We start from the raw sequence: 24,473 nt of genomic DNA, 5'->3' as shown, positions 1-24,473 counted from the left end.
AGAGATAAAATAATAGAGAGTATCATCTTGGCTTTCCCAAAACAGCTGTCATTTGTAAATAATACACTGTGCAAGATCCATTTTACTCATTGTGTTTTTATGATATATTTCCAAAATGAGCAGTTGGCAGAAGTATAACTGGTATGACATTTGGATTTCTAGAAAACATTCAATACAGTGTCTTGAAACTTAGCTTTTAAAACTAATTTCGTCTTGGGTTATAGAGAAACTTTCAGGTCTGAACAAGTGTAATATGACAATATATCAAATCTTTCAAATTAAGAGTGATACTAGCCAATAGACAATAAAGATGGGACAGGGACAAATAATAATGTGTAGAGTTGGTATGAGGTGTCTGTTAGATTTCACACAAAACTGTGTGTTTATTTACCTCATTCATTATCAGTGCAGAAGGGTAAATACTGACAGTATTTGTGAGTGGTTGTATGTTGAACCAGAGACAGTTATCACTGATACAGAAAAACCTGGAAGAAATTATATTTGGATGGACAAGTGCAGACTGAGAAATCTTTACACTAATACAGCTAGGAGAAAATAAACTAAAATGCAGGAGTTAAGCAGCAAGTGGTAAAAGCAGCAGAAAAAAAAAAGGTAGTTGATTGTGTAGTAAACAGGTCGTAACATTGTAATGCCCATTCAGTCCTAGGCTGTAAACCCCAACTCTGTAGCCCATGTGAGTCAGCTTTTTTTGTTTGAGTATTGGCATATGGGATGAAAACAAGAGAACATAGTTGAGACAAGCGCAAAGAAGTCTTATAGCGAATTTATGAAGTAGTGGAAGTTACAACTTTCCATGTATTTTTGTCTTGTCTGGCTCAGATTATAAGAAGCAACTGCCCTGTTGCAATGAGCTTGTTTGGAGAGTACTTCAGGTGTAGGAGACACCCAGGTGTCACTGGAGGAAGTTTATATTGGTTTGGTCTCTCCTTAAAAAGCATGGCTGTTTGGGCTCAATGCTCTCTCTGCTCTAGCAGTCTGCACCTGCCAGAATACTTTAGGTGGATTTTGTTAAAGATGAAATAGTTCCAAGCAGCAATGACTCAGTGTTGGGGCATAAAAAATGTAAGCATACATGGATTTTTTGAGCTATACAGCAATCAGTGGTCTCTATATATGTATACATGACAATTAAGAGCCCTTCCTTAAAGATCTACTGGGGAGTGTGACTAAGAGTCATGAAACAAAATTAAGAAAAGGAAAATTTAAGTTGGATATCATGGAATACACTCTGCTACTAGATAACTTAGAGATGGTGGTCCTAAACATTCCTATATTTTTGTAATGCATTATGTCCAGTTTGGATTTTGTAGAACTGATCCACAAGTCAAAGAGCTGGAGAAACTGCGCTGTGAGGTAAGACTAAAGGAGTTAGGGCTTTTTTTTCCTGGGTAGAAGAAGGCTCAGGTGGGACAACATCACACTGTTCCAGTACTTGAAGGGTGAACTATGAAGAGAACAAAGGCTTTCCCTTCATAAGGAACCATATGGAGAAGACCAGGGGCAGTGGGTACACGTTGCACAGAGAGGGATTTCATCTTCATACAAGAAATAATTTTTTTTTTTTGACAGTAAGAACAGTCATTTGCTGGAACAGCCTCTTCAGGGACATGGTAGAGTACTCATCACTGGAAGTTTTCAAGACGCAACTGGACAGAGTGTTAGATAATCTCATCTGGGCCCCTTTTCCCACAAAGGACTGTACCACATGATCTTTTGAGGTCCCTTCCAACCTGATCTGTTCTGTGATTCTATGATTCTATGAGTCAGTAAGGTCTAGAAAGCCTCTGCTGATTTTTAAGCTACAAGGTGAACTGTGCTTTGTGGTACTTGTTGAGTACAGCCTTCAAAGCTTCATTGCCTTAATCTCTAAAATATAGGGCCTCAAACTCATCTAGCATTTTCCTGAACTCTTGATAGCAGAGACCTCTTCAGTTTATTGGCTATAACTGTTGTATCTTGGTCTGCAATTTTACTTCCTTTCAGGAGACATGGCAGGAAGTTCTGGGTTGAAGTGACTCAACAGCTGTTTCATACCAGTTCATCATACAATTGGCAAAATGTCTAGGAACTTCATCTTTCATCTAAACTGTGTCATTGCTGATGAGGATTGAATAGAGCTATTCAGATGGGGTATGCACATTTTTCAAACAAAAGAAGCTGTTCTGCTCCAGAACCCTTTGCTGTCTCAGCTGCTATGTTTTCCTTGAAGAGCTGATCCTTATCCCATGTATTTTCTATCCTTGAAGTTAGGTAGTAGCCTTGGAGGAATAATCCATTACCTTGGCTGGACCAGGAAGGTGGGCATTTCCCAGTTAATCAGTCACTGGCTATGAGCTTCATCAGTACAGTCGGCAGTGAAGGCATTTTTCTAAAATTAATAGTTCTTTATAAATCTTTTTAAGCCTCTGACATCTGCCATGTGAGACATAAATATGTATTTTTTGAAAAACAAACCAAAACCCCTTCAAAGAAGTCCCAAACTTCCACACTGACATAATTTTTACTTTTAACTGAAGGATGTTTCAAGTTCAGGAATGAATTTTTGGTTTGGTTGTATGTTGCATCTCTTCATTGTGCTACCTTTGAAACTTCTCAGAAGTACTGTATATTCACAGGATCACAGAATTACAGAATCGTCTAGGTTGGAAAAGACCTTGAAGATCATCCAGTGCAACCATCAACCCAACATTGACAGTTCCCAACTACACCAGATCCTTCAGTACTGTGTCAACCTGACTCTTAAACCCCTCGAGGGATGGGGACTCCACCACCTTCCTGGGCAGCACATTCCAATGCCCAACAACCCCTTCTGGAAAGAAATGCTTCTGACATCTAGTCTAAATGTTTCCTGGAGCAACTTGAGGCCATTCCCTCTTGTCCTGTTGCTTATTACTTGGTTAAAGAGACTCATCCCCAGCTCTCTGCACCCTCCTTTCAGGCAGCTGTAGAGGGTGATGAGGTCTCCCCTCAGCCTCCTCTTCTCCAGACTAAACCCCCCCAGTTCCCTCAGCTGCTCCCCAGCAGACCTGTGCTCCAGACCCTGCACCAGCTCTGTTGCCCTTCTCTGGACACGCTCGAGTCACTCAATGTCCTTTTTTGGAGTGAGGGGCCCAAAACTGAACCCAGTCATCGAGGGGCGGCCTCACCAGTGCCGAGTACAGGGGTCAGATCCCTTCCCTGTCCCTGCTGGCCACGCTAGTGCTGACACAAGCCAGGATGCCATTGGCCTTCTTGGCCCCCTGGGCACACTGCTGGCTCCTGTTCATCGGGCTGTCAATCACCCCCCAGGTCCCTCTCTGACTGGCAGCTCTCCAGCCACTCCTCCCCAAACCTGTAGCCCTGCTGGGGGTTGTTGTGGCCCAAGGGCAGCCCCCGGCATTTGCCCTCAGTGAAACTCCTACATTAAGTCCTTCCAAGCCATTCCCAGTGCATGTGAGGAGCAGTCATGCTTCAGTAGGGTATATTTGAAGACCGTGTAGCACCTTTGTAGTAGCTTTGGCTTTTATTTATATTTTTCAGTTTTATTAATATTGTTATCTGCCAGTACTTAAGCAGGAGCTTTACCAGCAGAAGTGATAGTGCCTCAAGGTTACCTTTTAAAATAATTTTTAAACAGCAAAATTTTTTTGAATAGTAGTATTAATATATTAAAATTACATTTGGTTACTTTGTATGAGTGCAAAGAACATTTTTAGGAGTATGAACTACATATTCTTCTCCTGCAAGCTATTGACAGAACTTGTATGTATTTAAATTTCTTAAGAATTGGAGGTGGAAATCAAGTTGCAGTTGGGAATCAAAGTTTTAGTCTCTTTTGGAAAATGCCAGCTTCACCAGTGCCTCTGGCAGTATGAACTATCTATGTTTTCATGTACTTTTATATATGAATCTTTAAATATCTCTTCTATTAAGGCTGTTTAAGTGTTTAATTAAAATAATTTTTTGTCTGCCATTACTTCTGTCCCTAGAGCAGAATATGGTTTGTGTTTAAACAATTTTTTTCAAAACAAAATTGGACAGGAAATAATGCTATGTGTAGTTGTAACTGGAGGAATCTGGAGTGCATGCATCACCCTAGTTTCCACCCAGTTTTAACATGAGACATCCTTCTGTACAGTGTTGTGTGGATTTCTGCAGGACCTCCAGTTTTTTGCAACGGAGCTCCTTAAGCAGTTACATGGGCTTTATTATAGTCCAAACTATTTAATTTTGTAGTTGACAAACTATGGCATTAATGGAACAGTTGTGTGACTATAGTTAAGATACAACATTTGGGAAGTATTGCAGAGAGACAGAATGCTGTCACCGTGCATTATGTTGTCTGATGGGTTTGCTGATCAATAGGGAAGTGTGAAGTCAAGGGTAAGAATTATTAAACTGCATCTCCTTTGAAAACAGTGTTAAAAACAAACCAAGTTTCCTGGGTGGGAAAGAAGTCACAGCCAGTATAGCTCTTCAGGAGAGGCTGCCAGCACAGACAAACCAAACTGAACTAGCTCTGCAGTGAGCAGTGGGAGACTGAGTTTTAACTGATGCTGCTCCTGTTCGCCACATTACCTCCTAACAGTAAAGCACTCCTTGAGGATTATAAAACACTCTCTTGCTTTGGATGCGGAGGGAAGACTGCCACCTGCTGAATCAGTAACATTAGTTCTGTGTCTTCTATGTTAGTGCAAACTGGAAAATCTTTTAGATTATTTTAAGGGTACTTTTTAACACTGAGTTTTGGGGTTTTTTTTGTCATGCGTTTTTGACCTTAAAAAGGTGAAGTGATAAAAATGACATCGTTAATAAAATTGTATTCAGAACATTAAAAAAAAAATCTAACATATGCCTTCTTAGAATAAGAAAAGCGTATTTTAAGTATCAGCTATATTAACAAGTGTAATAAAGTAATATGGCCATCCAGACTGATGATAAAGCTTTTCATAACTACAAAATGCTTTCTCTTTTTGCTAGCTGCATGAATTATGTAATGCTTTTTAGGTACAATGACTTCAAAAATGAACAACTGTTTTTATGGGTTTGTTTTAGATAAGATGGGAAAAAAACATCACGCTTGGGGAGCCCCCAGGATTCTTGCATTCCTGGTGGTGGTAAGTATGAATTTTCTTTTCCTTTGATTTTTAGAATATGTTGATTGCTAGTTCTAGCAGCTGGAGGCAACAAATTCAAGTGAACATAGCAAAAGGAATGTGAAGATGAGGATCAAGAACCATTTTCTTGTTAAGGAAGGAAAGAATGAAATTTAAATATCGAAAAAGATACAGATATTAGATACAGGAAAATAAGTATTGCATAGTGCATTGATAAGAAAGTATCTTTGAAAGAAAGTGGCCTGCATTTCTTTCTTCATCACCTTCCAGTAAATTGTGCATTTAAGAGATCATTCTATATAACCTAAACAGAGATTATGCATATAGATGTGAGCTCCCTCAGTCTACGTTCTACATTCTAGTCACAGGAAGAGCATATGAAAGTAATTAGCTGAACCCAAGCTACCAGCCTTTTTGAGAAGCGGTGTGCATTAGCATGGGCTTGGTGCTCCATTGTCTGCATTTTCACAGTGTCTCTCTGCTCAGAAGACGGGTAGACATGGAGTTGACTCATAATTTTTAATGCATGATACCATTTGATTAAAAATACTGGTGCGCACAGACACATCTGTGTGTGTAGAATTCCCAGGGAGAAAAGAGTGCTCGTAGTCACTGCTATTTAGCCATGGTATTTATTAGTTGTCACATGATTTGACTATGCACAATATGCTTGTGTTTGAAAGAATACAAAATTACAATGAGTATGTCCAACTGTCAAGAATGCAAGAATTTACAAGTTTTAAAGTGGTCCCACTTGAACCCAAGTTATTTGTACAGCTGCATGGAACATAGCATATTCTTCACTGAATTTTCTCTCATAGCTTTTAGCTATGTGACAGAAACCTGGCAAGAAGAACATGACCCTTGTATCTCTGATGTCTGTATTATCCTTAATTTTGATTGTCTGCAGCAGAGTGCTCAAATTTTCCATAATTCCTTGTTATGGTGCTGGACCAAGTTACAGAGGATTAAGTCTAAATAAAGAAGCACTGTGAAACTCTTAACAAATTTTATTCTTTTAATTGTTCTAGCATACACATAATTTAATTCTGGAAACTTTGTGTTAGAGCTGATTTGTTTATAACTCTATTTGAAGGGCGTTGGGGAAAAAGACTAGTGGGGGTCCCATAATTCCCTTTCACTCTTTGTAACCAGAGAACTACCCATCTATTTCCTACTCTTGTCCATACACCTGTTTCTCTTGGAACTTTTGTTTAAAGCACAGTATTGGACCTTGGAAGAACTCCCAGTTTTCTCTCCAGTTGCTTGCCTTTTCATGTTATTACAAATCTGTCCCTTTCTGTGCTTTGTGGAAGTTAATTGCGGCAGTTGCCAGAGGGATGAGGTTAAATACAGAGCTTCAGTAATACACTTTACACTCTTAAACCTTGTCTATTAGAATAGCTTCTTGGTCTATACTACAGTGGCATTAAAGGAATACAGCACCGCTTGCCTCAGAGAATCAGATAGCAGGACTAGATTCCTCATAGATGTTTTACAAAATTAAATTCTTTCATGGAGATGTTTTCATCCCTTGGCAAGGAAGTCATATGTATCTTTCTATATATGGTGTGTGTACACCATAAAATCTACACGAGTATTACAATGCTTTTTTCACCATCTCTGTAACTTCTTAACTTGCAGTGTATTTTGGGATCTCTACTGTGCAGCTCCAGAAAGACGAGAAACATGTGAACATTCAAGTGAAGCAAAAGCCTTTCATGACTATGTAAGTTTTGTGTGTCTTTACCACACTTTCATTAATTTTATGTATAAATGTGATAGAGAAGTATCTCTGCACTATAGTGGCTCAAAAATGCAGGTGTCAGTCATATATAAATAACTCAGCTTTCTGGGAATGCCTTAGAATTAGGATTTTCTAATTCTTTGATTACCCGGTACTGTACGGATAACTCGTGGAAGCCATCTCAGAAATCGAAGTGCTGACTCATGTGTTAATGCAGCACGAAGAATGTCCTTCTCTTATCCCTGACATGGACACATCAGGGTGGTCACAAAGGCACAGGGTACATGGAAGCACAGATATGTCCTGACCAAATACCTGTACTCTGTTGGTGCTAAACAAAAGGCTGTTCAGTAGATGGAATTGATCAGCTGGCTTTTGTCAGGACCATACTGACTTAAAATGTCATTTATTCTTCAGATATTTTTGTATCCTGATGGAGGTATTTTTCATCAGTGTAATAAACACAGGCATCATATGATAAGTTAAATGCAAAATCATCTGGGCCAAGAGAACAGAAGAAATATAAGGCAGTGTATTATGCCAGTTTTGGTGCCTTTGAGACTTAGTTCAAAACACAGCAAGGCGTTTGGTGGTGTTCTGCCTGCAAGGACTAATAATAATAAAACAAAATATTCTACGGTTCAAAACATTGCAACAGTTTCCTTCTGATTTCTCCATTCTCATAATGTAAAAGGAGCTGTCCAAAAATGCAGAACTACATTCCAGATTTAGGATGGAATTTTAGTTCCTTCTGCTATGTCAGCTCCTTTCCATCTGGTGGTTACATTTTTACTGACAAAATCCTTAGGAGGCTGACCACTCTTAGTTTATTGTGTCTTTGGGCCATTGATGTAGTCTAAAGAGGGAGTATAACTCTCACGATACAACTCTGAAACCTCTTCCATTGAGTGTTTTCCAAGCCTGTCTTAGGAATGATGTCTAGTTACTGCAGAAAAATATTTCTACACATAAAATTAGACTGCCATAGCCCAGTGTCTTACAAACAGAAATTTGGGAAAACAGAAATGAATCAGCTAAAAGAGACTATTTTCTGTTTTCTGTTTTTCCATTTTCTGTTGTCATAATCTGATAATGGCTTAGCATCCTACAGTATGTGAGCTAATGGTGATCTTGCCTTATTTGTACTTAACAATGACTTACGTTGTAAATGCACCATCAACACAGAACTGTTTAAGCATATTTTACTTACAGACCAATGCCACTTTAATACCCTGTTCTTAGTGCTTAGACTATGAGGCTAACTGGTAAAGAAGCTTGCACAGTTTTGCACAGTCATCTCTGGGTTACACTGATCATTAGTCATAACAAAAGAAATCTGTCAGAGAGAGGAACAAAGATATACGGAAGTTTTCTACCCACAGAAGTGTTAAGGTCAACCAAATTGGTAAAGCATATTCCTCAACTTAAAAATGAAATAACTCTTTCAAGTACAATTGCTGTAGTCTTTTTTACCTGTTCTTTTTTAACTATTTCATTGTCGGAAAAATACAACACTTACCTGTTGTTTTGAATCATTGTTATTAGAGCAAGGTTTAATTCCCCACTAAAGGACAAATAGTTTTACACGAATAGTTTATGAGTGCAAGGAATGATATTAGCAAATTAAATTTGTGGAGATCAGAATCTACAGTACAACAGTTGTCTTCAATGTGGACATTATGCTCTGAAACTATAATGTGTGTAACAAAAGCCAACGATCTGAAATCTGTAAATATTGTGAAATAATTCTGAAACAAAATGATCAGCGAGAGAAAATTTTCAGTGAAAAAGAACTTGGAAATCTAAAATGGAGTGGAGTCTGCAATTCTTTAAACTCATGAGAGTTTCATTGATCAGTAAGTTCACTACTGATTCTACATTTTGAGGTATACTAAGAATTTGTGTGGGTGAATCAAATGAATGTTAAATAAAAAAGTTGTTTAACCATCATCACCCTTCTAGCGTTTCTAATTTTTGCAGGTCTTGGAATATTACATGGCCTTATTTCTCAGTTCTGTCTGCATTATGATGTGTATTGTCATAACTCAAAAAAACAGAAAATACTCAAATAACTTCTGTGTGTGATTCAGTTTTGTGATTGTCTGTATAAAGTCACGTTTAATGAAGGAAAAATAAAATTATATACTTCTATATGCACATCAATGTTTTAAGACAGGGTGAATGTTTATTTTAGAAATAAATTGGTTTATTTTAGAAATTAATTCACCAGGTATTTCTAAATCCTGTTCCCCCTTAATCTTTTAAGGTGACAGGAAAAGCTAGCTTTTCCATTACTTTTGTCACAATTGGGATAAACTTGTCTAATATCAAGCAAGACTCATGGTATTCCTTAGCATCATGTGCTTTTTGCTTAGTAAGATAGTCATTAACATGCATACTCTTGAAATCTTACATATATTTAATATTTTATGAGTGTATTGTGTGCTTATATTAAAGAACATGAGAAATTGTTATAAAATACAGCCAGGCATACTTCACAGCAGAGGAAGATAAACATTTATTAAGTGAAATTTTGACCCATGTAGTGTTTTGCCATTGACTCCAGAGGAGTCAAAATTCCATCATCAGTGAAGACCACTAGAAAGCTCATTGCTGGATTCTGTCTTCTCCATCAGGCTGAGGGGTGTGGTAAATCAAAACCCTGCTATCATGCTGCAGGTCAAGTAATTGAGCATTTGTAGCTCTACTGTCATGTCTGAAAACTGCAATTGTAAGTAAAAAAGCACAGAAGGCTTATTTATTAATTCATACTAGCAATTCAGAATTTTTGATTAGGTATATGCTCTACTCCATCTAAGACAAATGACTCTAGCTGAAGGTGCGAGTGGTCTGGTTACACCGGATGTGTCATCTTTAACACTAAGCAGGCTGTATTAGCTTAAGCATATCTTTTCTGTCTTCGCTTCTGTGAAGAGAGAAAGGTTTAAGACTGTTTGGGTGAGGAGGAAAGCACTCTCAGATGATTTAATGATTTGTGAAATACTGCTGCCTCAGTCAACGTAGTTGTGAGTCAGTCTGGAACACACAGAGGTTTGACTCAAAATGAAGAGATCCAGAAAGATTTTGGTTTTTTAAGTTTACTTTTACAGTCTGTTAACTGCAGTTGCAAAAATAACACCATTTGATTCCTTCTGCTCCCCGTCACACCCCCACCTCCCTGAATGCTTTTTTTGAGGGATGATCTTTATCTGATTATTTGCTTTGCCATTAGATTTCAGCATGTGCTTTGGTTGTCATTGAATGCAATTAAATATCTGCAGCTGCACTTTGTATATCTGCAACATACTTGGGTGAGAAGAATAGCAGGATCCTTCTTGGACTCTGGTGCTGTCCTGAAAAAGAGTAATAATGGAGTTACCTCTAATGCCAACTCTGCCTTATCAAGCAAACAATCAATCTGTGCTACTGAGTATGTTCTTGACTATTTGTGTAAAAGAACAAGAAATATTATTTCAGGTAACTTATTTAAATTTTCTGATACACATGTGTGTACAGGTCTCTATGTAGTAGCATCCCTGTTCTGTACAGAAAGGGTTTGGAAGTACAGTTTCATTGTGTTCGGATTGTACTAATACAAGTTCTGATTTTTATCGAGCTAGTGAGAGGAGAAGAATCTTTCATGTCTGACAGCAGGAACATGAAGTGACTCTCAAGGTGGAAGCTGTAAGTGCTTGCAGTACTAACAGTGCTCATCTTAGTGAAAATCCAATAAATAGAAAAGCGAAGGCCTACTCTGTCTTTAAAAGAAGATTTTCTGTGTTCATCCTAGTGAGGTTAAGTATTTGCAAGTCCTTCATACTCTCTAAAAGGATTTTTTTTTTTTTTTTTTTACTGAGATTGGCAATTGGAAATGTTTTCTTCTGAGTGAACAAGGTTCTGAACTCACTAAGTATTTAGATAATATATTTTAGGCTTGAAAAGGCATATACATGTCATGAAAGTGTGTGCTGGATCAGGGAGATAGGTTCTGGCATTGAAGTTTCAGTGTGAATTATGTAGAATTAGAAATTGTTTACATTTCAGGTAGCTCAGGAAATAAAACTGGTGCTTGCTCACCTAGCCTGTTAATATTGTGGGCATTTCAGTAGCAGGACTAACTTTTTTGAAGCAGAAAACCCTGTGTTTCTTTACCAGGTACCTATTATGTTTCCTGGAGGAAAACTCTGCACTTTGAAGTCTTGTGAAAGATCATTTACATGGATGCTCTGAGGCAAAAGTTAGTCTTCACTATAGAATGGGTTTTTCTTTCTTCACAGTGTCCAAAAGAGATTTCTTAATCTCTCTAGTCAAGATCTCATTTCTGTGGGTTTTGAACAGAAATCTTCTGATGAGAAAAGCAGGTTCCAGCATGCATCTTAGTCCTGCCTTCTTTCCACTTCTTTACAAGCTGAAAACATAGTGGGTCGAAAGGGAAAATAAAACGTAAACCTTGTGATTCCTCAAAGAATGGATTTTTAGCAGCACCGCTACCAGTGAGCTTCTGACTGCCACAAGTGACCATTCTCCTCTTCCTCAGGCCTGGCCTTTCATTCACTTCTCTAGACCCTGGGTTTGGGGGAGGTGGTTCCTTGAAAGTGTTTTCTTACAAGATGATTTCTGTACACAACATTTTAGATCTTTTTACAGTCCAGAAGTTCCTGTGCCTCTCTTATCGTCCTTGCAATGGAAATTTTTGCGTGTAGTGATGGTGCAAAGAGGGATCTATTAATTCTCACAAGTAGCTAGAGTAAAATCTTGATTATTTTTCAGGTAAGGTTTTATAGGTGTCTTCTTCACAACTCTTTGAAAGATCACTTTTGGTATGAGTAAGAGTTTCGTGTTTGGTTTTATGACTTCCTAAAGAATGCCAGGTAATTTTTGGGGTATGAATAAAGACACATTCATTGCTCCAGAGACTCTACAGTCTCATAAGCTGGTATCACATTTCCTCCTGACTTTTTAATAGTGAGTTGTATGACAGGGAGCTTAGCTTTTACGTGAAGTTTGTAGGGTATATTAGAGACTGTGCTATAATCAGTTCTGTCCAGATTATTCCTTTTAAAGGTCATACTGATACAAATAATTTTTTTCCTAGAATTACTGTGCATAGGGTTTGGGAGATAGCTGATCTATCTCTTTGTGAGTCTTTCACAAGAGCAACCTGGGTCTCTGCATTTATTGCTGTATTTTATGGGGGAAGAGCCTGCTACTTTCTTCCTTGGACCCATCTTCCTGCAGCAGAACTAAGAAACTTGCCTGCCCTAAATGCCTCAAATCCCAAAATTTATCGTTAGCAGTATTCATAATTTGGCAGGTTATTAATATTTTTAAATCTTTCTTGGATTGAAGATTACTGTGAAAGGCCCGTGAGATGTTCTCTGAAGGCATAATTAAATATTTGTTGGATGTGACCATAAATCTCCGGCCTTATGTTCTCACAGCATAGTGAAACTGTGTTCTGCAATGAGGACTGCTTTATTATAGTTTCATTAAACTGCATCTTTTTACTTCTAAAAGCCACACAGAACTGCCTTCTAGATGCAGATTTTTGTTGATCTAAACACATGGAAGCTTTCGCTTCTGTTTTGCGATAATTTTTGAAAATTTATTTTCTTCTTGTATTCCCCAGGTGGTCTCAGCTCATGCTTAGCTGCAGTCACAGTCTCTTCCAGGCAGTCCATCACAGGATATCCTTCTCTGCCTTTTGTGTATAAGGGATGGAAGAACTTATTTTAGTTGTTGATTTTCTTGCCTTGCCTAGCACTGCTGCTGTGATCTTCTGCTGGCTGCCTAGCTAGGGCAGATTGTGCTTCTAGGTCCTTCCAGGTTACTTGCTGAAAATTGAATTCTAGATCTGGTTTGCAGCTGTCTGCATGTTAACTCCATCTGCTTAAAACAAAAATTCAAAACAAAAGCTCCCCATCATCTCAAAGTGCGGAAGAGCAAGGGATGATAAGTACCAAGGCAGGAGCAGGGGACAGTGCAACAGAATTGGAGATAATCTACAAAATGCTGAATTCAGTTTCACTTGTGGAATGAAAGCCAGATTATATTGCCATGGAATCATGAATTGTGTGGGTCCATGATGAATGAGATCTACAGATTTCAGATCTCTGAGCTATTGGTAGCCTTCCTGAAAACTCAGGAGAAACTCTTGCCATTGCTTCCTTCTCTGTTTTTGAGGTTCTCCATGGTCTTTAGAAGCAGAGGTTCCCAGGCACAGTTCTGTAGATAGGTGTAATTTCCTTTGATCAAGGAATATGTGAAATACAGAATCACAGAATCATCTAGGTTGGAAAAGACCTTGAAGATCATCCAGTCCATCCATCAACCCAACATTGACTGTTCCCAACTACACCAGATCCCTCAGTGCTGTGTCAACCTGACTCTTGAACCCCTCCAGGGATGGGGACTCCACCACCTCCCTGGGCAGCCCATTCCAACACCTAAAAAAATACCCTGCGTAGTTTGTGAGTGGCCTACTTTGCTCAGTGATGCTCAAGGGCTGTTTTACCAAAAGCCGTGCTTCTGATCTGAGTTAGCTATTATTTCTGTATATGAGTTCTGTAAACTTGTGGGAGGCCCCTTATTTGTGTACTGGTCATCACTGTATCGTGCACCTTCAGAATATGTTCTTCATACATGTGATTCCTTCTACTGTGTAGATACTACCTGTGTCCACTTGGAGAACAGGTTATTTCTTAAAACTAGAAAAAAAATAATTTAATGAAAAGCATCTCTTTCCATACAGTCATTATCTTAACTATACTTTTTGTGTAGGCAGTGTTGATTTTTAAGTACGAATGAAATGTCTTTCTTTGCACTCTTTTCATTCTGCAGAGGTCATGTCTCACTTCCTGATGTTAAGGTGTATGTATAGTGAAACTTGGAGAACAGGTTATTTCTTAAAACCTGGTGAGCTGGTTATTTTTGAAAACTAGAACAACCTTATAAAACCTGGAGAACAGGTTTTCTTAAAATTAGAAAAAGGTGATTTCTTAAAAGAAAAATTATTTTAAGTGGCCATAGCATTCTTTTTATAAGTAGTATGGAAATGAACATCATCTCCTTCCATACAGTCATTGTTAAAACAATATCCTTTGCTTTTTGTTAAAATAGCATTCATTTTTAAGTATGAATGAAATGTCTTTCTTTACTGCTTTTCATTCTGCAGTGATCATGTACCACTTCCTGGTGTTCAGGTGTATGTATAGTAAAATATATTCTTACATATGAAAGCTAGAAGGAGACTAAGGAAATCTGGCATGTGCTTTGAAATTCCATATCTGAACACATTAAGTAAATAAGTAAATCCATATGGTTAAAGACTGCATTGGGTATCCTACTCTGCATCAAATGTGCCCAGTAGGGCAAGGGAGGGTATTCTCCCCCTCTACTCTCATGAGACCCCCCCATGCAGTGTCCAGCTCTGGGGGCACCAACATCAGAAGGACACGGACCTGCTCAGGTCTAGGGAACACCCCGAAGGTGATCAGGGGGCTGGAGCACCCCCTGTGAGGACAGGCTGAGAGAGCTGGGGGGTTCAGCTGGAGAAGAGAAGGCTCCGGGGAGACCTTAGAGCAGCTTTCCAGGGCTGAAAGGGGCTGCAGGGAAGGGGGGAGGGACTCTGGATCAGGGGGTTGTTTACTGTGAAGGTGGTGAGACACTGGCACAGGTTTCCCAGAGAAGCTGTGTCTGCTCCCTCTCTGGAAGGGTTCAAGGCCAGGTTGGACGGGGCTTTGGGCAACCTGGGATAGTGGAAGGTGGCCCTGCCCAGGGCAGGGGGGATGGAACTAGATTATATTTAAGGTCCCTTCCAATCCAGACCAAACCATTCTATGATTAGAAAAATAAAATAAACACTTAATAAATCATATTTTGTGCAGAATACTCTCTTAATGTGTCTCATAAGGTGGTGAGTCCTTGGCCTTCTCATATCTGAGAGTCTTGTATAATGGTATTGGTGGAATTGTACACGGCACGCTTAACGTCTTCAGTCTCTTCAGCTCTTAAATTTTATTGCTTAGTAGATGTTCTTTAATGAAATTGTGTGGAAAGGATTAATTAAAAGCGTGCTCCAGCCCCAGTCAGAGTAGGCATCACTTTCTGCAAAACTCTATTGACTTGTGTCAGGATTTCGTTCACGTATTTACAGGTGTATCTCAAAATGTTGCATTGTTATTTCCAAATCTATGAAACTGGTTTTGTTTGCTCTTCAGAAATTTTAAACATTGACAAATTCGTACTTTCCTGGGATTATAGAGATCCCTTTTGCGGAAATTACAGGCTTATTTTCTTTTTTGTTTCCTGTTAAGAAATACCCCCAAGAGAATTCTCATTCTTACATTTTCATGAAGGAAGATGTGCTCATTCTGCTCCTACCATCCTCCTTCATCATTCCTTTCCGTAAATTATTGAATAATATGATGATTGGATTTGAACTACTGTGTCATAAATGTTAATTGTAAACTTTGTTACAGAGTGCTACTCTGTTAGTTGTAACAACCCACATTTTTTTCTCTTTATAGTGGTAATTTCACAGGTAAATTTGTGCTGTGCTTCTCTTTTAACGTGAGGACCAAGCCATTTGTTTCAGAGAGAAAAAGCAACATTTCCTCCTCGAAATTTCAACACTTCTCCTTTGAGTGGAGATTTAATTTTCTTAGAATTTAGAAGTAAAATGGTTAATTAGTTTGAGTTAAGTGGAAGACTCTGACTGTGTAAGGAACCACCATCTCCCCTGAAGGTAGTTTAGCTCCTCTTTCATAGTTCCCAGAGGGAGGCAGTGGACATGTTGAAAGAGTGCCTTTTTTCTAAGAACCGTTTTATGCTTCATTTCCACTGAAAACAATAGGAGATAACAGCCTTCCTAATGAGGGGAGACTTTCCGGGAATGTTTTGTGCAAAAAATAGTATTTATTCAGAATAGAGCACTAAAAAGATTTATATACATTGTATATAAAACCCTGCCAAATTTATGAAGTGGGACAAAACTTTGTTTTCTTTTGCCTGGAGGAAAGGGGTATTATGTAAAGATTCAAGTAGTTACAGGAGAAGTCAGTGATTTAAGAGATGATGTGGAGTGCACAGGATGAGGTAGAGGTCAAAAGACTAAGGAAGGTGGCTGGAATGCTCAGGATGCTTTGCAGCCTTCCAGAGTAGTTTAGATTTTGTGATATATAGATAAATCTTGTTGTAATATTTTTTTTTTTTAATGTTGATAGACACACTGTTAAATTGTTAGATGCTTTAGTCTATAGATGTTTCTATGGGTTCACTTCTCCGTGTTCTGAAGTCTAGGGTTTTCTTTATAATTAAAATAAAACCAAGGCACTTCTCCTCTAAAGATATGACATATTTGACTGCTGGGAAGAAGACTCCACTGTAAATCTTTGACCAGTTTCAAGGATATCTCAGAATACTGCATTTTTTTTTTTTTGCTTGTTTGTCCTGATGAACAATTGTCAACTTCAACCATTTCTGAGAGTGATGTTGTTAAATGTATCTTGGTGTAAAATTTCATGCAATACTCATGTATTTGGAATGGAACTCCAGTGGTTCAAATTTTTATTTTCTTTTTTCATTTGCTATAATGGATTATTTATGCTACCACAGTGAAAGCCGTATTACAGTTTAGGTTTTAAACTTTTTAATTTGGAGTGAACTTGAAATCAAGTTTTTAATGGAGAGAGGATATCTTTTCTTTTATAAATGGAAGCACTTCTTACACATATACACATTTCACGACATGCATTTTAGTAATTTAATATACAAAAGTGTAAACCTTGTGGATTTTAGATACTCCCTCAAAAGTTGTAGAACCTTTTCTTCTTTTGAAATAATTTTGATTTTAAGAATGAGAAGATACATCCTACTGCAAGTTTAAGTAGCACTTATTGAGAAATGTCCCATTTTTAAACTTTACGGTTAATAGTTGTATTTAAAAACATTATATGTACCACTGTTGGCATACAAACCATGTTTATTCATTGCATAGTGTTTTTACAGCACTCCAAAAAGTTATTAAAGGAGGTTAAGTTGTAGCTTAGTAACACTGGGAATATTAAATTGACTAACAAATGCTCAGAATTTAAAGACATGACATTAATATTTAACACTGATTGTGTGTAATGCTTTATATCAATAAAGTACTGAGCAAACATTTGAACGAGAGACAATGTTGGGTTAAAGCCTTGCAACAACCCGCTTCTCAGCAGAGTCTTCCTCCCCTTTGGTATTCTTTCTTCTGATGCTTTATTTTCCATATTGGTATTTCATCTGGTGTTTATTAATGCTCAATGATTTAGGTAGCCTTCTATTAAATGTTTGCATTTAGCAGTTCTAGCTTAGCTAGTGAGATTTGTCTCTGAGCTATTTGAGAGAGGGATTTTGAGAACTCTGCAAAGGTCTGTGCCTCCATGTGCACATCTGTGTGTAGCGATACATTTGTCCACCAGAAGAATACAGTGCAAGCCAGTACTACGTTGATGTAAAGCATTTTTCTGATACCAGTATCTGGCTAGATTTGAGGCACTGTGATTTAATGTATTATTCTTTAGCCTCATAAAAAGTAAAAGTGAAACTGAGAGTCTTAACTTCCACACAATATGCCAAACACGGATTTTGTAATAAGCTCAACTGCTCTGTTAATACGTCTAAGTGAGTCATTTCAGACTTGCTTAACACATTCCTGGAAAAACCAAATACTTATAACTTCCATCTGCTCTCTAATATGATGAAAGATGAATCCTGAAGATCACAAATTGTGGGAGACATGCAGCCCTTAATAAGAACAGCTGAACAACAAATGCTTTATGAGAGGTGGTGAAAAATGAAGTAATGAGGAGGAAAGGCAGGCAAGCCTCTTGAGGGAACATGGGTATCCATGGTTGACTAGAACTGTCACATCCAAACTTCAGCCTAAATGTGAAATGCACATTATGTAACATGAGTCAGAGGGAACAGATAATAGTATTTTTGAATTTTTCTACCAAATTAATGCCTTTTCATTACAAGCAGTTGTGCTAAAATGGGTTCTTGAACTTGCACAGAACGTTTTACTTGAGAAAAAATGTTGTACAGATCTGGATATTAGAATATCAGTTTTGCAAATGTCTTGAAATCTTTCTTCTTGTTTTGAAATCTTTGCATTCTAAACATGTTAACTTAGCCACTGAAAATATGTAAACCTTCAATGTATGCAAATAGAACATCTCATTCCTGTGTATGGTATTGCAGAACAAAACACGTGCATGCATGTTTACCTAAAGATAAGGAGATTATGGCATAATCAAGTAGAATCAAAATTAATCTTTAATTAAGGTGAAAATCTGCTTGACACAGTTTGTCATTGTAGGCTGTTTCATTGTGACTCTTCCTTAACTTAAGTGGACATCTCTGTAGTGCTGTCAACAGTAACATCCACAAACTAGATTTATGGCAGTTAGCGAAGATACCTATAACAAAACAAATGCAGCAGTCTGTAACACGAGAGGCTAGTTTGCCCTGCCAAGAAAGTAGTACTCTGCATCATTCACACCAGAAGAGGTGCATGACCTATCTAGTTTACTCTGACATAGGAGGAGGAAGACAAAGCTTTTTATAAGGTGTGTGATAAATACTATGTTCTGAGCCATAGAGAATCTGGAAAACATTTTCCAGTTCTGCTTTCAGACCTGATTTCTGTAAATGTATTGCAAAACTGAATTTTTAGTCATGTACAGAATTCTAAACTATAAAATAAAGAAATATAATACGTGAGGTGAGTTTTAATATCTTTTCTGTATTAAGAGAGAGTCAGAAAAGCATACAGATAGTATATATGCATATAGTGGAGTGTGATGTTACACTTCATAAATCAATTTTACATGAGTAAGATTTGCAGTGAGATTTGTAAAGGCAGACACTTGAATCCCTGTGGAGCATGACCTCATTGACTTTATCACAGATCTACACAGATGTTGTGATCTGCCTGTTCAGATCTGATAGCAGGATCAGGGACTTTGGCCCTAATCTAGCAAACAATTTCATGGTCGAGTAGCATTTTATGTGTGAATACTCTCATTAAACTGACATATATATATGCAGTATCAGGATCATAGGAAATGCTATGAACACAGTGGGTCGTTCTTGTTTACTGTCCAATTTTAGAGTTATTCTCAATATAGAAAGCAGCTGTTAATTAATTTAGTCTGTTTTTTTTTTTCCCCCTGAATATTTGTGTGCAAAGAGACCCTTTTCCAATTCCCTCTGTGGAGAAAATCTCAAAATTTCTGTTTATAAGGACAAATTAGTTGAAGAGGGATTCCCTGGACAACTGTTATATATCACTGCAGAAAGCTTTTTACGCCATCCTAGCAGTAAATTTATAATATTCTATTTTCCCACTGTTTTCATAGTTTTACATTATTCTGTGTACAGCAACATGGTGTTTTCTCCCGTTGCCAATTGCTTTACTTTTCTTGGTTCATCTGCTTTCCCCCTGTTGTGATATGGTGGACATGTGTGGGATTGTGGACTTATGGATCACAAGGGTATTGCTCCTACCACTCCTCAGTCAGATCCAGCTGCTGTCTTGGCTTTCACTCATTTAGAACTGTTTACTCACTGCTAGTTGAATAGTTTTATTTAGCATTTGCAGTAACTGCCCTCCTGCCTTGAAAGATAAACAAAATTAAAAATAAACAGCCTCCTGCCAACTGTTCTTTTTCTCACTGTGTGATGATCATTCCTCCAGTGTTTGTGGGGATCTTCTGTCCTCCTTGGTGCTGGAGGGAAGAAAGGTTTTCTCTCACTGTCTTCATGGAAACCTTTTCCTCTAGCATTAAGAAGGAAGTTATGGATCCGTCAGCATCTCGGGTTTCTGTATTCCCTTTGTTGGTGGCCTTTGGCCTATTTTGATGCTCGGCTGTGGTGGGCTTGGAGCTGGGCTGCTTCCAGTATCTAGCTGAATACTATTCGTTCTTGGAGAGTTAATATGGTGCATTTGTGTACAGCCATGAATATTCATTCTGGGCTTTGATACAAAGGTTCTTCCTGCTCTGTCAAGTTTGAGGTTTAATCCCACACCTTTTCAACAGTGAGACATATAGGGGAAATTATTTCCTTTTCCTCGTAATAGGAAAAAGGGAGCTTGTTTACATCCCTGCTGTCTTCCCTGATAATTTGCAGAATTTCTTCTTCCTGGAGCAAAATTGGTGTTGGTTTTTTATTTTGTTTTGTTTTGTTTTGTTTTTGTTTTGTTTTGTTTTTGTTTTGTTTTGTTTTGTTTTGTTTTTTGGGTTTTTTTGCAGCACTACGGTTTGTGGGGGATTTTGTTGAAGCTTCTGTTCCTTAAATCATGTTTCTTAAATAGTACAAGGAACTAACCTTTAATTGTTTTTTTAGAAATATCTTTTTTAGCCTTCTTGATTGCTTAGAAAACATGACCTGAGTGAATGATGGAAAATTGTTAGGTATCAAAAAAAGACATCTCCTCAGTAAAGTTAACATCACTTCTATTCAGTTTCCTGAAATCCAAATTAGCACAAGAAAATGGTATTGTAGGCATGTCCAAGAGGGTGGTTTCAAAGGAGGTCTTTAATAGACTTTTAATGTTCTACCCTGTTACTAGATGTCATCTCATCCCATAGTGGCAGTTCTAGAACCTTTAATGTACAGGTTTTATTACCACTAAAACACACAAACAAGTGTAACTTCCAGTTCTCTTAAAATATGTGTAGTAATTTTATGAAGTGGAATCTCTAGTTTAAGATTCTTTCAAAAACTACTTTTTGTTACTCAAAATTTTCTTAAACTTCAGCTGTTCCAGCTGAATTGTCTGTCCAAGGTGTCTGCCTGAGGACGAGCACTTTTTTTCCCAGTACCCTTCAGCTGAAGTTGCTCTCTGAGACTTTATAGAGATATCTGTTGATGGATGGGTGGATGGAACAAAAGAATGAAGGACTGAACCTCACTGTGTTCCTTCTGGTGGGATTGTTGCATTTTGTGAGGGATGAAAGGATGAGGTAGCTCACTCACCATAGCCAAAGTATTCTTTGATGATATGATGCTTCTGCATACTGGAAGCATTATTAGAGGCTGGTCTACAAACTAAAACCACTGTTTTCTAAATGACCTAAATGCTGTAAATTTGTAAATGCCATCCTTGCACTCAATATTCTTCTCCCTTACCACCCTCTTGTGCTACAAGATGAAGCTGGAGGAATGTGCAGCTCAGTCCATCTGTGGAGCAAGGGTCCCACAGAAAATAACCCTGTGCACGTAGTTACTGAGTGATTCACCATGCTTACAGGACATTTTTACAGGGAGAGTAGAGATTTGACATCCTCGGCAGTGGTTTGAGGAGAAAGGTGGGTGCCACTACCCTTCCCATGAAGATGAGTACAAGTGTTTGTCTAGTGGAGTTCTGCTGGGAATGCCTGGTTTCTGGAGTTGTACCAAGAGAAACTGCAGTCCGAGCACTGAACTGCAGAGCTGCTAAAAAAGGGCGCTTTTGGAAAGTAAAAGGAAAGTTAAACAACTACAAACTTGGTTTTAAAAAAAGAGGCTGTGATAGCAGCTGGACATCTCCAACTGGATGGATTTTTCTAGACAGTATTTTTTAATTAAATACCTATGTTCATCAATGTTGTATTTAAATCCCATGGTAGGCACACAAATTATGTTGTGTGGAAACTTCACATCCTTCCAGAAGACCCTCTTTGATCTTACCACAGTCTTTGAAATGTTCATCAATGACAGTTTGGGTTACTCCGTATTTCTGTAGATTAGACAGCCCCTAACAAACAGTGCCTTTAGTGTTGAGTGGCATGGGACTTAAAAACTACGAAGTAAATGGAAGAGAAAAAATTGCCAACTTGATATGTTTATTTTGTGATTTCTTCTTAATTTGTCAATTACCCAAAATGCAAAATAAATCAGTCTTAAAAAATAAAGAAAAAGGTAGTTGTATGACAGTATGTGCATTGCAGTGCGCTTCAGCTACCCCAGCTATTCTGTTCTTGTGAGCCGCAGGAGATTGATGTTAACGAGGTTCCCGTCTCCTGTTCTCCTGGAGTGGGATTTTGTGTAACTCAGGCCCCACTGGTTCAAAAACAGCTCTGGCAGAAAGAGCAAAGGATGATTTGTTAATAGCATTAACTGGAAATGGCCTGGTTAACATAATTAACGTTATTAACGTTGAGCCTAGGTTTGAATGATGGTTTAAATCCCCTGTTTTGTTATGTGACTTAAAAATATATTTAATGAGAGCAGGAGCTGAAAAAGCTAGTAATTTGGGCTCTGATGATTTTGACACTATGAATTAAATCTCAGCTATGCATGTCTAAAGATTGGCTACAAGTTCTTGCTAATATAGGTAGTCTTTTTTTTTGGTGTTTTTTTTTTCCTTCTTGCCTTCAAATTCTCTGGAGTGTGCAGTACCTTTTAATGAAGCGAGACGAACTCCAGAGGTGCTCCTGCTGTTGTAAATCAGGCTGGCTATTGAGGAGGCTGAGTGCATGTATAGGTATTAGGACACTTATCTTTGTAAATATCAGGGTTTATTGTTTCAAGATATGGCTCAATTCATACATGTGTCTGTAGTAATATCTTTGTTCTTAACAAACAGGCATTTTTTTGGATACAGGACTAATACTGGATTAACCAAAAGGACTCCATAAACCAGTCACATAGAAGACACACCCCAGTTCTGTTACGAACTTCCTGGTTTAAAAAAGCTATAGTAAACCACAGTAATTCACATACCTGTTGTTTTCTCTTTTTAGATTACTCACAGTTTTCAGAATTTCAGGTTCAGATCAAAGGAAATTTTTCAAGAAATAGATCATAAAACATTTGCATACTAGTTTTCCTATTTATTAGTGACTAGAAGTGGTGTCATAAAATGTGTTCCAACTTTATTAAATGGAGCCTGGCAAATGTTGCAGTCATAGAGATACTGCCATGGTAATAGCAGAAACTGAATTATTGTTTCTGTGTGTGTTGTAAGCAATTACACACAACCATTACCTAAACATGTATATCGTGTCTTCTCCTGGAAGAAGAATGCTGTCAGCGAAAATTGCCTTTTTTGTAGTAATTTCTGTTATGTTTTTGCTGAATAAGCAAGCCATGGAGCTACTGAAGCTGCAAAACTAAATTGTGTCCATTTCTGTGTTGCAGATAAACACATCTGACTTGAGCATTTTATAACACATGGAGCTGCACAGCTGTGATGCAGTTCTGCATACTGGGTGGTCGTTTTATTTCCTGTGACACTGAATCTGTCCATCCTTAAACTTGCTTTTGGACGACCTCAAACTCTTTTGTTGGCCAAAATATTGTTGCTTATGACTGTCTAGCCTTTTGTAGATACCAGACCTTATAGACCAGGGGTCTTTCGCTCTTCTTAAGCTAAAAATGTCTGTTTTCACTGTGGGAAGCGTGGGGTTTTTTTCCGGCTTATCATTTGACTCTTCAGGGATGGACACTCGGTGGTTGGACTGTATGTTCTGTCGGTGACATTTGATTCCTCTGGTTGTCTTCAGCAGTAATTCAGGTGCCCCAAGAGACAAAACACTGTTGGCGTTGTTTCCTAAAGTGTGACTTTCATGGAAGATGAAAAGGTTTAGCAAACCTGTACTGGTGCTGGTTCAGAAGATACATTGAATATGGTTAGGAGCTGTGCTGCAATACTTGGTGTTCTAGACTCTTTGTAAAGTTAGTATAATTAAGTGAACGTGTCATTAAACTGAGGTGAAATTTAGTGAGGTACAAAGGAAAAATAGTTACAGGACAAAGTTTTAAAAATGCCATTTGTCATTTGTCTTGTTTTCAAGTCAGCAACATGTAGTAAATAAAAGTGATTGACTTGAAAACCTCCAAACACTTAATTTCTGGAGAAGAAAAACTGCCAGAGTTTATTAAAAGATGTTTTCCTGTCGCAGCAGATGTATCCTAAAGCCTCCTCTGTTTTTCCCCGTAATTTTATCTGAAATTTTAGTGCTGCTTGCATTTGAGAGTGCTTCCTTTAGTATAAAAGAGAAGTTTTGAACCTAATGCTCTTGATAGCCCTGTGGCTCATGAACTCTAGTTTGTTTGCCTGCTCTGTAAAAAGCCATTTGCACACTAGTTAATTGTTGTTGCACAAATTGCCAGAGTAAAATGGAGTAGCATAGTTGTTGAAAGTCTAAACTTGATGTTCGATTTTTAAGTCTTTTATGTGTTTGCAGTATTTTAGACTATCTTTGCCAGGATCTCACTATGAATATCTTCCAAATGTGTCTGCAGAGCTGTGTCATGTAGACCAGTGCCGTGCTCCAGAGGGGCTGTGAGGTTCTCATGAGGAACCAGCACAGAGCCCTCTGGAGCATCACTAGTGAGGGGGTTACCCACTTTGACATCACGACGTCTGGATGCAGAAAAGGAGGAGTTTACCATTTAAACATTTCTGAAAAGAATTATTTGTTATTACCTGTTAGTACAGATCTGTAGGTGTTTCATTATCTAAGCTTTCCTTTCCTTCTGTGAATTACTGAGCATGTGGCCCAGTTATTTAGCCCCAGAGCCCTTCTATGCCAGGGCAATTCTTCAGCTGCTAGGCTTGTGTACTGCAGCCCAGCATAGTT

The 24,473-nt window shown here is 38.1% G+C and overlaps 1 protein-coding gene across 3 annotated transcripts in view; it reads left to right on the top strand.

The window, feature by feature from the left end:
- SSBP2 (single stranded DNA binding protein 2) overlaps window positions 1-24,473 on the top strand; it is a 192,313-nt gene that overhangs the window by 41,466 nt on the left and 126,374 nt on the right. For all 3 annotated transcript variants that reach the window (XM_026866519.1, XM_026866518.1, XM_026866517.1), the window contains exons 3-4: window positions 5,056-5,117; window positions 6,762-6,846. In XM_026866519.1, the coding sequence (XP_026722320.1) occupies window positions 5,056-5,117; window positions 6,762-6,846 (147 nt within the window). The remainder of the gene's footprint in view (window positions 1-5,055; window positions 5,118-6,761; window positions 6,847-24,473) is intronic.

The sequence above is a fragment of the Athene cunicularia genome (genome assembly GCF_003259725.1).
Source record: "Athene cunicularia isolate RWA chromosome Z unlocalized genomic scaffold, athCun1 chrZ_part3, whole genome shotgun sequence".
Lineage (NCBI taxonomy): Eukaryota > Metazoa > Chordata > Aves > Strigiformes > Strigidae > Athene > Athene cunicularia.
This window is presented reverse-complemented; position numbering and strand designations above follow the sequence as displayed.